The 14,477-nt window shown below is 44.0% G+C and overlaps 1 protein-coding gene across 5 annotated transcripts; it reads left to right on the top strand.

Moving 5' to 3' along the window:
- Positions 1-110: 110 nt before the first annotated feature.
- Positions 111-13,520, top strand: LOC125984995 (FYVE and coiled-coil domain-containing protein 1). Of its 5 annotated transcripts, XR_011085636.1 has the most exons (19): positions 111-203; positions 629-704; positions 1,060-1,166; positions 1,240-1,365; positions 1,756-1,862; positions 2,058-2,201; positions 2,294-4,808; positions 4,890-4,982; positions 5,100-5,218; positions 5,396-5,563; positions 5,666-5,806; positions 5,947-6,155; positions 6,254-6,389; positions 6,591-6,698; positions 6,923-7,133; positions 7,213-7,322; positions 7,426-7,491; positions 12,583-12,707; positions 12,810-13,520. XR_011085636.1 is itself a non-coding variant. In XM_049747382.2 (18 exons), the coding sequence occupies exons 2-18, from the start codon at positions 641-643 to the stop codon at positions 7,481-7,483; spliced, it is 4,347 nt and encodes a 1,448-aa protein (XP_049603339.1). In that variant the 5' UTR covers positions 111-203; positions 629-640; the 3' UTR covers positions 7,484-9,337. The 5 variants fall into 5 exon arrangements, 4 of the variants coding, with proteins under 4 accessions (XP_049603339.1, XP_049603336.1, XP_049603337.1 ...); XM_049747382.2 differs by lacking the exons at positions 12,583-12,707; positions 12,810-13,520 and having other exon boundaries at positions 2,294-2,372; positions 2,442-4,808; positions 7,426-9,337; XM_049747379.2 differs by lacking the exons at positions 12,583-12,707; positions 12,810-13,520 and having other exon boundaries at positions 7,426-9,337.
- Positions 13,521-14,477: the final 957 nt, after the last annotated feature.

Raw genomic sequence — 14,477 nt, 5'->3', positions numbered from 1 at the left:
TTCCTAAACATTCCTTTTAGTTGTTTATTTGTCTCTCAACCAAACTTGAGTGTTTTTTTTTTTTTTTTTTTTTAAGAGACCCTCGTTCATCCCGGTTGGTCAGTGTTTCCTGTCAATCATGCAATCATACCCGCCCCCTGTCAGGGGCAGGATTCCGTCTGAAAACAATATTGTGTAGTGGTCACTAGACTATTTCACCTCAAGTAAGTCTGATTTTATCAACGTTTCCGAGCTACGGTATTTTTTCCGCTCTCTTTTACCACCATCTTGACCGCCAGGTTGACTGCTTAAAAAAATTTCAGCACCCGGAAGTGGAGAGTCAATAGCAGGTGGCTGTGCTAAAAATAGCATCGGTACGTCTCCTCCATTGACGCATTGATGTCACGTTTAAAGAGGCTCATAAATGACATAAAAACATCGACGGAACAGCTAAGCTATTGCAAAAGCTGCTGGTTATATGACCTGCGTTGTCTTAATTGCCGCTGCTGACAAGTAAACTACTTAACCCACAGTAGCTGCTCAGTCTGACCAACTTACTTAGTGTCTTTCAGGTTACAAAAAGACAGAGCGTCATGGTGTGTTGTATTGTTTGGAGTAACAACGTTTCTTTGTGAAATGTCTCTTGCAGAACTGGTCCACAATGACCTCCTCAGGCTCATCAGTTGGCCAAAATCAGCTGCATAGGATCATCAGAGATCTCCATGGTAAAAAAGATACACACAATCTGCGCCAGGTTTCTGTTATATTTATTTTTGTGGTTGTAGTCTGCATTCTGCAAAACATTCCTGTGTGGTTAGCACATCTGCCCTGCAGTTGGGCTGGGTTTTGAATCACTGCATGGGAGACCCAAAAGTGCAGAAATGAGATCCTACATTAAAGGGTACCTTTGGTCAACCTGTATAACGCAGGCACTGATTTAGTATAAAGTAAATTTACCTAATCAAAAAAGAAATAACACAACATCTCTTAGGGACAAGAGACAACTGTATTTTTTTTTCTTTTCAGCATTCTTTGTAAGAAACAGAAAACATACATATATCATGCCTTTTTTTTTTTTAGATGCTGTTTTTCAGCTGAGCCAAGAGTACAAAGACCTCGCCGAGCCCGTGACCGACGACAGCACCAACCTGCGCAAGTTTTTCTACAAACTCGAATACCTGCTACAGGTACGATACCAGATCATCTTAATGAATAGTATTGAGAATCGACAGTAGTACAATACAACACTATGATTTTCAGTTTGACCTGAAGGAGAAGACAACCTTTCTTGGCCAGAGAAAAGACTACTGGGATTACTTCTGCGACTGCCTGATTAAGATCAAGGGCGCTAATGATGGCATCCGTTTTGTAAAGTCTATCTCCGAGGTAATCCCGCTCTGCAACACACACATGCGCACACCTGAGACGCTGTATGCCGTGTGCGACGAGCACCAACGCAAATACGCAGAGCGTATTATCATGTAACTAATCCCTCGGTCAGTCACTCTGGACCGCTTCATTTACCTTCTTTCACCCACGACTCATCTTCATTCCTTCCTTTCTTCGCTTGTTCCTTGGAATTCACAGCGGTGAGCAACTCGGTATCTTAAAAATACGGTATTAAAATGATGAAGTGCACTCGGCTAACTTTGTTATATTTATTATTTAGTTTCTTCATTGTGTTTTATTGAAAAAAAATATTTTTGGGGGTCATTTTATTGTCATGTCTAAAGGGAAATAAAAATTTCACACTGCTTTTTATTTTTATGTTCTTAGTTGAAAACCTCATTGGGCAAAGGAAGAGCCTTCATTCGCTACGCGCTGGTTCATCAACGACTTGCCGACACACTCCAGCAGTGTCTCATCAATGAGAAAGTCACAAGGTGAGTAGTGTTTATATTTTTCAAGGAAGCGTGACTTCCTCTTTTTGATTTATGACTTGGTTCTCCTTTCAAGCGAACATACTCGCCCTTACCACCATTACTCACTTCTCACTCTGGAATTAGTGCATTTAATGGGATATTTATTCTAAGCCTGATGAATGTGACTCAAGTTCCCCAACATGTTGTCTTCCTTAGTGACTGGTATTACGCCCGGAGTCCCTTCCTCGACCCAAACCTGACCTCAGACATCATAAACCACCTGTACGAGCTCAACCAGATCCAATTTGACGTTGCAGCTCGGGGTTACGATCTGGACATTGATTGGCCGGCCTTTGCTAGGTAACCGTTGCGCACTTGTACCCCCCCAATTCAACCTTGATAGACAGCCATTTTTAACAGATGATAACTTTCCCCCTTTGGTCTCACGAAAGACGGACGTTAGAGGCCGGCTCATCATCACTCCTGTGGAAACCCCCCAGTCGTTGCTCCAGCGTCAACAGTCTGATCCAGGTAGAAAACGCGATGTATGAAATGCATTATTTATTTGAATATGATATGGAGGACTTCTTCCATCAACAGGAGGTCCCCGTTCCAGATTTGAATCTCCGTGGGGATCTCGCACAAGCAGAAGCATCCCTTCGCAGTGTTGCAGAGAATCTGCGCCTTGAGCTCGACCAATCTGAGGTCAGGCAGCAAGAGCTTCTGAGACAGGTGGAGGAATTAGGCAAAGAGGCGGCCCATCTGAAAGATGTGGTTAAGAACCTTAAGGAGCAGTTGGTAGCAGCTCAGAAAACTACCAGTTTGCTGGATCCTTCCGCTAGCATGGACGTCCGTAACCACTATCAAACATGTTGGGATGAAAAAAACTGTGAACTTCAAGACAGACTTGCAGCCACTGAGAACAAAAATATGGAGCTTCTCTCTAAGTTGGATGAGACTATAAAAGAAAAGGGCAAACAAACATCCAGTTTTTGCGAATCAGCCTGGAAGATCCAAGAACTCCTAGAGAAACTGAAGTCAACAGAGGAGAAGAGGCTGGAGGCCAAGAGGGAGGCTGAGGATCGGGCCAGGTATTGTGATCGTGTGTCTCAGGAGCTGAAATTGAGGGAGGAGGAGTTGAGGACCTGCGCGGAAAAACTGGCTGACGCGAAATCCCGTGGCCAGGACGAGCGAGCCGAGACCCTCAAGCGCTTGGAGGAGCTCCAGGGTGCCGTCGGTCGCATTCAGGGTGCGTTGACGCTGAAAGAGAAGGAGAGCGGCAATTTACGAGCGCAGCTTCAGGGTTTGCAAGCCTCGCTGGAGTGTCGAGAACGCCAAGCGGAGGAATTGAGACGGAGGCTGCAGGAGGAGCGTGACGAGATCGAGCGCAGATGTACCGATAGAGATAGCCAGAATGAAACGCTGGAAGTTCAACTGCTGGACTTACGAAAAACCCTAAAAAGCAGAGAGAGGGAACTTTCTGTTAGCTCCGAGAGAATCAAGTATTTGGAAGAACATCTGGAGAAGGTAAACAAGGAGAAAGAGAGTTTGAGTTTTAGACTCGGGGACATCGATCTGAATGCCAGCGTAGAAACCGGAAAGCTTGATAACTGCAAATCTCAGTTGACTGCGCTACTGCAAGCGGTCAAAAAGAGTGAGGACAGCGTCGTAGAGCTGACTCAGGGAAGGGAAGCTTTGTTAGACCAGCTCGCCGTTCTGAGGGCTTCTGAGAAGCACCTAAAGGGAAGGCTGGAAGCTGCCCATTTATGCACGGAAGACCGCGAGAAGAAGTTTCTGGATGAAAACTGCCATTTGGAGGAGCTTGTCCAGAAGGCTCTTCTTGAGAAACAGCGATTGGAAGCTCAACAGAAGAGTGTGGAACAGGAAAATTTGGACCTCCTTGAAGTTCAGTCCTCATTGAAAAAACAACTCACTGAGGCCCAAGAGGAGGTGGACCTGCTTAACGCTAAAGTGTCCAACCTGGATGAGAACCTCACGGGATCACAAAAGAGCCATGCGGAGCTGCTGATGAAATTCCAGCAAATGGAAGTCAAGCTCAAAGACCAGACAGCTAAATGTGGTCTCCTACAGGAACGTGTTGAGGAACTGGAAAGCAGGGCCTCAGAGCAACATGATGAAAAAGGAGCGGCGGAGAGCAACGAAAAAACACCAAAGCTCCACGAGGAACATTTAACCCCTGATAGCAAAGAGGCTCCGTTCAGGCTGGTGATTGCTGAGGCTCAACTGGAGCTCAACCTTCGGGAGGTGCATCGACTTAGGGAGGAGGTGGTGGAGCTCAGGGCTCAACTCCTGGCTGGGACGGAGGAGAAGATGAAAGCTCAGGCCTTTCAGGAGGTGACCGAAGCGTCCAGAGAGGACCTGCGAGTTTTGGTGGAACAGCTCAAGGGTCAAGTGGAGGAGCTGAACCGGCGACACGTCGATGAGATCCTGCGTTCTCGTGAGCGTGAGGAAGCGCTGATCCGGGAACGAGACTGCGAGGCCCTAGCTCGGGCAGGCCTGGCCGCCGAGGTGACGGCTAACAAGGAGGAGCTGCACACTCTCAAGCAACGCTACGATGCCTTGTGCCTGGAGAACAGTGAGTCCGGGGAGGCCCTGCACCGAGCCAACACCGAAACCGCCGAGCTCGGAGTTCGAGTGTGCACGCTGACGGCCGAGAACGAAGAAGCTCGTCTGCGATTGGAGACCCTCTCCGAGAGGCAGCAAGCGCTGGAGGAGGAGGCCACCAGGATGGATGCTTGCACGGAGCAGCTCCGCCGGGAGAATCAGCAACTCGTCGGCAAGCTCCGTCACCAGGATGACCTTTGGGCCATGACGCAGAAGCTGCAAGAGGAGCTGACCAAAGTCCAAGAGGAGGCAGAGGCGCTGCAGGAGAAGAGCCGCCAAGAGATGGAAGCGCTCCGGCTGGAGCTCAGCAGCCAGGCCATCAGTCACAGCAGTCAACTGCAGGTCAGACTCGCAACGTATATATTTTAAGCTAGTAGCGAGGCTGTTAGCATAACAATAGCAACATGATGTGTTGTCATTCAGAGTGTCAACGAAGAGTTGATGGATGAGAGGTTGCAGATGATGAGCGAGCAGGAGAAAGCAGTCGAAGTAGAAAAGCAACTCAAGCGCTGGAAGGTGAGAGAATATATTGGTCGTGAGAGATATTCAAATAAAAATAGGAGCTGTTCTTCACTGTATTGATACCGTGAATAACATTTTGAAAAAGCGTCAACTTGGTGTGACTATTGCTAGACTGAGGTCCAACGATACCGGCAACACCTCGCCGAGAAAACCATTCAGATGGCCCAGTCGGAAAATCTCCTTCAGCAGAAAGAGGACGAGCTTATCCAACTAAGAAAGAATTTATCAAGGTGACATATTTATTTTTATATATTGAATGCTGTTTGTTTGCAATTAGCGGAGTGTTGTTATTCCGCAACAATTTTCTTTTTTTTAACAATTTAGACATAAAAATAAGAAGAGCAGAGAAGTCGTCCTCTTTTTGTTTTTTGTCTTTGTCACTAATTGCCCCGGTATTTTGCCCAAAGATGCCAGGAGGAGCTTGACATGACTCAGAAGGCCTGTCAGGAGCTGAGGGACACTCTGAGGAAGGTCACGCTGGACAAGCAGAACTTAGATCTGAGGACGGCGGCCGAACTGGACGACCTCTACCGCACCAAGGTCAACCTGGAGGAAAGGCTGGTGGAGCTCATCAGGTACACGGATTTATGTAAATGGAAACTGGATTTTGAAGCCCAAGATTTTTTTTTCTTTAGCTGTTTTAGTTTGTAAATGCTTTTTCCACAATATCTGTACAGGGACAAAGATGCGCTGTGGCAGAAGACGGACGCGCTGGAGTTTGAGCAGAAACTGCGCGACGAGGAAACGGAGCGTGACGTCAACTACTGCTTGGGCTGCCGCACGCCGTTCGGCTGGTTGCTCCGCAAGCACAGCTGCAGGTCGGAGGGACACAACATTACCGGCAGACTCTGCAAACTGTGCATTTGCTGTTTAACTTGCTATTTTCCAGGTTTAACAAAATATCGGAAGAAAATATAAACTGTCGGAGATGCATGTTAAGAAGAACATTCCTCCCTAGATCTTGTGGCCGTCCCTTCTGCCATTATTGCCTGGCCAATGCAGCTAGTTACCAGATGGGCGGTACCAGAGAGCTCTGCTGCCGGGATTGCCGTAACCAGGTCAGTGGAGAGGAAGAGCGCCCCCCACAGGAGGACACCGTTACCAGCACGCCAGGCTCTGCGTTCGGCCGACTGCTGCAGCCTCTGAGAGCCGTGACGAGCCTCTTGGGTATAGGAGGAGTCTGTTTGTCGTCATACATGATGTGGTGTTCAAGTAAGTTGAATGCTGAGTAGGGTGATTTTTTTTTTTTTTTTTTTCCTCCCCAGGAGTGGATGAAGGCGACAATCAGGAGGATGGAATATTTGACATCATCACAGAGGATGAAGTGAGCGGCATCTCCGACGGTGACTCGTTTGTCACCGCCTGCTCTTCTGGACATGGACAGCAGGAGGCAGCACAATTGTACGTACTGTATCGCATTTGGCTTGGCTGTTTACGCCTTCACTTTATGACAAAGAAAAATTCCTTAAGCATGAATACCGCCGTGTAGGTTGCAGTTTAAATGCATTGCAATAGAAATCGCTGTCAAGGAAAAATGGTCATATGCGTAGCCCCAATTATTACAGTTTGTATTCTGCTTTTGTGTTTTCTTGTCTTGTGCAGAAGCTGCAGCAGTGCCAGCACAGGAGACTTGTCGTCGGAGGTCCTCGAGGATCAGCGTGGCGCCATGCAGGATGCAGAGATCTGCCTGCTCAAGTCAGGAGAACTGACGTAAATTGACATCTTTTTCCACAGAGTCCTGTTTACTCGCTGTCATGTGTTTTCTTATGTTTTGGGTCACGATCAATGTCAAAACGGGAAGTGAGAAATGAAGTGAAACGACTCTTGTGCACTGAATACATCGCCTGACATGACAAAAGCGTACAGAGAAGTTTCACTTCACTGTTAAGTAATCCGTTCAGAAAAACAGAAATATAGTTTTCTTCTTGCCTCAGGTTGACGTCTTGCTTCGGATTGGACGACATATCGAGTTTTGGCGACAGCTCGAGGGAGCTCTTCATCAAGTCCAACTGTTACAGCACTGTGCCCATCAGCGCCGGCTGGTCGGGCGCCACCGTCTGCTGGACGTTTACCTCAGAACCCAAAGGCATTTCCTTCAGTGTTGTTTTCCAGGAGAGTGCACACACGACATTGGAGCAGGCCAAGGTGGCACATATACTATATACACACACACACACACACACATGTAATATGTCTCAAAGCTTTAAGTCTTCTCCTTTGTCAGGTCTTGATCCCACTGACTCGCTGCAACTCCCATAAGGAGACAATAAGGGGAGAAATGAAAGTTCGAAAAGCAGGAGAATACATACTCATCTTTGATAACTCCTTTTCGAGGTTAGTCCTCATGCTGGTATCAGCACTTTTTTTTTTTTTTTTTGAAGCTTATAACAAGAAGCATCACATCACGAACCCGGCATGACGTGCTCTTATCTTCCAGGTTCATCTCCAAGCGGGTGATGTATCATCTGGCTGTGGATGCGGGTGGCCTCCCTTGAGAGGGAAAGTAAGTCAATCAAGTGTTGATGCGTCCGTCGGTGACGTCGGGAGTGGAAGGTAACACGAAGCAGTCTGCTTTGACGCACTTTAGAAATGATATGGACGAAGCAAAATCTGCTGATGCAATCAACCGGACACAATAGCCGCAACTGATGACACTGTACAGCTGTATGTTTTTATGGTTAACACGAGCTAATATGATTTGTTGTGATATTAACCAGAGTATGACTTTTTAAGATACCACACGTTTCTCATCTGCTCTTTGTAATGAAATAATAAGCCTTTTTGGGGGAAGTTGCATATCGTCACCATTCTAAATTAATGGCCCAACTGGTTTTTAGTTTTTCAGAAGAAACAGAAAACTGAACCAAATAAAGATTCGATTTTATTTAATAAGAAGTTTATGGGAGTGGTCAAATTGAATTATCTGCTTAATGTAGCCAATTGTAGGTGGTCAGCATCCTTAGGAAATGTTTTTATCAAAAAATAATCATTTTGTCAAAATAGGATGACAATATTGTTTATAGTGGTCGGTTTGAAAAAGACTACTGCTCTCACTTACAACGTTTTCACTCGAGAATCTTCACATTTCAGTGAATGCGACTTATAATTGATTTCTGTTATTGTTCCTTGAAAATAATAAGATGATCCTTCCAGCAAATATATATATATATGTTGTCGAATCAACTTATTCATCACATTGATGAAAAGAAACGTTTCATTCAAATGACCAACAAACGCTATGGTTTTGATGTCACACAATTGTACTTTAAGCCTTTATTTCACTCACGCTGTCCAAATCGTGTTCTTAATATACATTTCTCTTTGGTTGCCTTTTACTACTGTCAAAAGTGATTGGAAGCGGGCGGGACAGCATGATGCAATTATGAGGACATGTGCAAAAGATGATGCAATACCATATATTTGTAACAATGACCAACTATTGGTCTAGTATGCAACTATTACTAGATGATGCCCCGCACTGAAACGCTTCTCAATAGATATTAAAACCCAGTGTAGTTCTGAAGTCTCTGAACTCAGGTGGATCAACAATTAGTTGGCAGGGCAGCAGCACATGCGTCAGCATCCCGGAAAAGGCTTTGGCTGATCCGATCAAGGATGAATCTCACAGGTAGAAGCTGTTCTTAAGAAGATTCCTTCTTATTGTTGATGGCATTGAAGAATGAGACTTAAGACTCCTTTCTTGTCTGACATTCGAGTTGGAGTCACCATTGACAAAATTGCTAAACTTAGGCACTGACACTGAATTTAGCCACTTTTTAACCCAATTTGGGCTTAGTTGCTTTGGTTGGTTGTTCTACTGTGAAGATCCTAGAAACATAGTTTGTATTTGGACTACAATAGCCTCCAAAAAGGTACCCCAGAAAAGTGGTTGGAGGAGGATCCTAAAAACCTACTGCATAATGTGCTTTCAGTAATTGAACAAAAACCTGAATTTACTTTTTATACTGGTTTATATTGCAGGTTTTTTTTTTTACTGACTAAAATAACACAAAGCAAATTAAGAATCTAAATGTCTCATTGTTAAACTTACTGTACTTTGAAATAAAAGTATTTTTTGTACTCTATTCAATACACTATGCTGTATATTGCCAAATATATTGGAGAAATGTGAATTGTAACATTGGAAATATTCTATTGAAATGAATAATGCATTTTTAAAGACGTGGCAGATGACGTGGGCAAATTTTCTTTCTCTTCCTTGTTACCACTTCTTGTTGTGCTACTTTGCAGAGGTCACACGGGACATTTTAATCATTGTTGACTGGATTAAAATGTTTACATACTGAATATTTATTTTAGGATGTATAAATAAAAAACATTTAAGCGTGCTATTCAGGCGTGATTTATGTATCGCGTACATTCCCCACCTTTTATTTCATGAATAATTCACACTTGATACTCAAGTTCAAGCAGTGGAGCGACTGGTTTGCGTATAGTTTGGCTTTTGCTTGCTTTCCCATCCCCTTGTGTGTTTGTATACACTATTTGCGAGGTGTGTTATTCTAGCTAGGTGCCCGTCGGACAGAGGCCGCCGCTGTTCCTCAAGGTTGATGATCTCATTGTAAATCATGTCACAATCGCCCATCCATTTCCAAGCGCGCTCTGTTCTCGCCTTCCCTTTCGTTTCCTGCGACTGCGCACGCGCATGTACATGTGTGTGCGCGCGCTGCATGTTAATTCCGTCTCTCCATCCGCAGATGGGCACATTGGAACGCACACACACATGCTGATAAATGCCTTCGCACACCCACGTTTACATAAAGTACATTTATTTTTATATACTTGAACAGTAAGCCGTGCTGATATTCACACACGCCTGCTCACCAGTTAATGGGAGTCACTTCACCAAAACAGATGGATGAATGCAGGGATGGGTGGATGATGGAGGAATATGTGAATGGGTGAACAAGAGATGGAGGCTGATGGATGGACGGACAGACAACAGAAAAAAAACGTCTCCTATTCAAAATAAACTTGAGTGCCTCATTGCAATAATTATAGCCCTAGCAGAGAAATACAATAATTATAGATAATTATCTTTGATTCATTATGAGTGAAATAAGGAAAAAAATGCATTAAGACAATACTGTAGAAAGCAGAGGACACATCAACATGTGCCTGCTTGTGTGTTAGGTGTGTGTCAGCCCTCCCAAGGCCAAGCGGCCCCCTGTAGTGTTAATGTCAGGTCGTGTCTGTTTGCTGTCAAACAGAATAGCTTCAATCCTATGTACTGCATCCCAACTGGAGACACTCAAGAAGTTCTTTTGTCTTACTTTGTACTCTGTTTCAAATTTTATTATTCCCCCCCCAATTAATGAGTATGTAAAATAAAAAATCCAATCATACCCACCTTTTACTGTCTCAAAGATACAAAGCATTATTACTTATCTTTGAATGTTGAGACCTAAAGAGTATTGTAAAAATACTATGCAACTTATTATTCCTCCTCATTCCCGACAATAGTGCCTGAGGAAGTGTCGTTCCCATAGAGACAAGCAGCCGCGTTTATCCCAATTTGAAACGTACACCTATCCACAAGTGTCACATGACAATGCCATTGCGATGGACCATTATAGTCTTTTATAAGCCCAATTGCGCCAAATGTCTTTATTTAAAATCTCACAATTTAAAGCTGAGAATAGAGCTAGCGAGTGGTGGGGGTCACAGTTCACGACAGCCTGTCTTCTAGCTTGAGGTAAATAGCCAAATGGTGGTTTAATGGCTGCTGTTTCCATGGCGACGTGGCCAGAGCATCGTCGGCCCGCAGCGTCTCCAAAGATCAGGAGTGTTATTTTTAAAGTAACATAAGCCAGACGATGGAGGTTCTCCGCGGGATGTCTGCACTTAGGAGGGCTCAGGGCGAGGCTGATGTGCAGACGCCGAAACATGACTACGAAATGAGATTACCCCAGCGGTTGTATGCGTGTACAGGGCAAGATTCCAGAAATCTACAGTAAACATCTTTACCGATATTGTCTTATTTTGAAAGATAGTCTATTGGTTTTCTGGCTTTATGATCTTGTTCATGTCCGCTGTTAAGATAAAATTCCCAATTTTGAATATAGTTAAACAAATGCGGTACAAAGCTAAGAAGCACATTTTTTTTAAAAACATTTTCAATACTTATGTTATAACTGACATGCAACCTCAATTGATTGACTTGATTGACTGCTTTTAAAGCTAACCCTCTTGACCCGCTTCCCTCGTGAAGGCTTTCTCTCATCTACATTTTTCCAGCATGAGTTTCCATGGCAACTTACTTGCCACTCCGGCATCTCCTTGACTTCAATTAGTGCAGAAAGTCTCTCCCCCCAACATATTCCTTCCTTATGCCCTGTGTTTTTTGTAAAAGGTAGAACTGAGTCATTTCAGGAACTTCCATTTATGGCTCTAATACAGCTTATAACTTTACAACTGTCTAACATAGGGATGCCGTGTTACACGGTTGTGTCAGTATCCTTTTGCTGGGTTCTGTGTAAAAGGTAGAGGTCATTTATTTCAATAGCTTTAAGACTCTTGTATGACAATAAATTCAACACGTTTTATTGGCATTATCAATGATGTGTTTCATGCCTACATTTGCAGCAATATTCCGCCTTACTGGGTTCTGCGTGAAAGGCTGGAGTGAATCTTTCAGATATTTTGCAGGATCTCTCTATGAAAGGAGTGCGATCCTCTGAATATGTGGCATATAAAACATGAATTGTCTGATTTAGCGATCCCGTTTTGCCGTCTGAAAGCACATATGCTCGCGTCGCTAATCTTTGCTAGGTTTTGTGTAAAAACCTACTGCAGTCCCAACTGACTTCCACTTTTGAGGCCTCCCAGCTGGCACAAACTGTCAACTGCATCACTGATTCGTTGCAGGAAAAAATGAGCCAGTCACCCCAGTCCTTGCTCCGTGTCACCAATCAGAAGCATTAGCAGCAAAGTGGCGGGATGTGCCTTTAAAGCGATTTAACCTTGACTATGGCAGCTTATTACGGCTAATTACGGCGAACAGGTGCATCGCTCAGCCAGCATAGTCACGCAGTCACAGATTTCATTTAGAGATGCTGCCCGGGATATTAACCTCGCTAATTGCGACGGGAAACGCTCCCAGCCCGAACCGCCGGGATGGAGCGGCGCCGACCTCAAGGGGGGGAACGCAAACACATACAATTACTTTTCATTGTATTCTAAGGGGAGTTGCAGATTCTGACATTTTCAATGCGGAAGCTTTCGGAAATAGCGTCCACATCTTTCTGTGTGGAGGTTTTCTGCAGGGAATTGTGGCTGTGTGCTTGACAAGCCCACCTCAAAGTTCTGATGTGAAGCTTTGAAATTTTTATTTTTGGGTGGATTTAGTTACCAGTTAACTGTTAAAAATGACATGACCTAATCCAAGTCCCTTCATAGTAATGTAATATGATTATTTTCAATTAATTTTGGATTACAAATTTGCTAATATTTATTTAATATTTAATATAGCTGTACATTCCATTCCAAAAGTATTAGAACGACAAGAATAATTGCATTGTTTTTCAACAAAAATTCAGAATTCCTCCACAATAACCTCCATCATGCTTTACAGATAAGATTGTGTGTTCTGGACGATAAACGGATACATACTTTGTCCAAGCATTGACCTTGCCGGTCCACTTCTTTTGAGGAGCACTGTACAAACAACTCGTTTGTCAAAATCTGGCACACTGACAGGTCTGTAACTTCCTGTTCTTACTCTTTTTCACTTTATATTCATGTTAGTATTCGACTATACTGCAAAATGAGCTGGTGACTAAGTGTTGATCTTTTATTCAGGATCTTTTGTCCTCCTTGCTCCCGCCTCCGCAGCAAGGAACTCTGCGTTTGACAGGGCTACATGTAAACCGCCAGCTGGACTGACAAGCAAGGCAAAGAGACCGAGGTGTGTGTGTGTGTGTTTGTGTGTGTGTGTGTGTGTGTGTGTGTGTGTGCGCGCGACTGACAGCAGCTTCCTCAGCAAATGGTTAAGACAAGACAGGATGGAGCTTTAGTGAGGGAAAGTGCACAAGTCATTGGTGACAAATTCCAGACTCAAAATAACAAGTAAAATGTGCTGAACTTGCGTTTATTTACCCTTGCAAATAAGATAACTGCCGGACCGAAGCCGCGTGCCAAGATTCCACGGCTTGTCCCTTAATCCTTGTCGGAAACATCAACGGTAACGTCGCCTCTTTCACGTAGATGTCTTGCCTTTTGCTGCTCTGACTCCATGTTGCCATGGCGACCTGGTGATGTGGAGTTATGATTGAGTGTGGCTTGAGTGAGCCACATAGCTATGACGTTTGATTGTCACGCTGCGGCGGCGGCGGCGGGCGCATTTACAGGCTCTATTGTTTGCCCCGGCCGGGGATGACAGAATTGCGGCTACGAGGTTAGGTAGACTGCACAGTTCAAAAACAACATCTGGAACTCTTTTGGTACTATTATAACTTTTATAATTAAAAAGTTCAACCTTTGACTCGTCACGCCCGCCCGCCCGCCCGCCTCTATCAAAAGCATGGCTGGTGGGCACAGAAAGCTGATTGCGAACCAAAACCAACATGAAATGAAAATAAAAACAGAATGAGATTTCTCATTCTAAATAAAACAAACTCAAATTAAATAAATAAAAATATTAAAAGCACTTGCATTTGAATAAAATGAAGAAATGTAAAATTTCAAAAAAATGTTTATATTATTAAATATTTTTCTATAATTACTCCTTTCACCAGTGGTATTTTGATTATCACATTAACACATCAACATCTTTGTTTTCCATTGGGACCCTTCTTGCATCTTTTGAGTGCTTTTCAAACATTCAGTGGAATCGTTCAATATTTCATCTGGCCCTGGTTTTCACCCCCCCATTTTATTTTCAGTAAGTCTGTTGGCACCTCGAAGTCACACTTCCTCGTGACTGCATTAGACTTTGCATGACATCATCTGGGCAGTTAGGGCCTCTGAATCGTTACAATGTCTTAAATTCCAAATCTAGAGAATACACTTGTCGATTCCACTTCCCATTGCCCAAAATGCCCGAAGATGGTCGCCGGCTGTTCGTCAGTCCCCCCCCCCCACACACCCCTCCCACCCCGTCCACGGGGCGTGATGATGACGTGTGTCATCCATTACAGAACATTTCTGTTTCTCTGACAACCTGCAATTACATCACAAAGTGGCGGCGGTGGCCTCGCTCTCCGAAGCCAATCATCAGCCTCTTAAAGGCTGACTGAGTCACTGTCTGCTTCACTGGGGAGCTTCATTAAAGATACTTGTCATGACATATGCTACTCGCACATACTCAGAATTACTATACATGTTTTCATCTTAAATAGACTCATTTTGTGGGTGACGTGCTATTTAGTTTATGTTATGGGTGTTAATTGTTTCATATTATTCCAAATACTTTTTTTAGGTTGACTTCCTTTTAAAACATCACCTCGATGAATTTAAAATAAAATTAAC

This window comes from Syngnathus scovelli, chromosome 17 (assembly GCF_024217435.2).
Source record: "Syngnathus scovelli strain Florida chromosome 17, RoL_Ssco_1.2, whole genome shotgun sequence".
Classification (NCBI taxonomy): domain Eukaryota; kingdom Metazoa; phylum Chordata; class Actinopteri; order Syngnathiformes; family Syngnathidae; genus Syngnathus; species Syngnathus scovelli.
The sequence above is the reverse complement of the archived record's forward strand: the minus strand, read 5'-3'. Positions and strand labels throughout refer to the sequence as shown.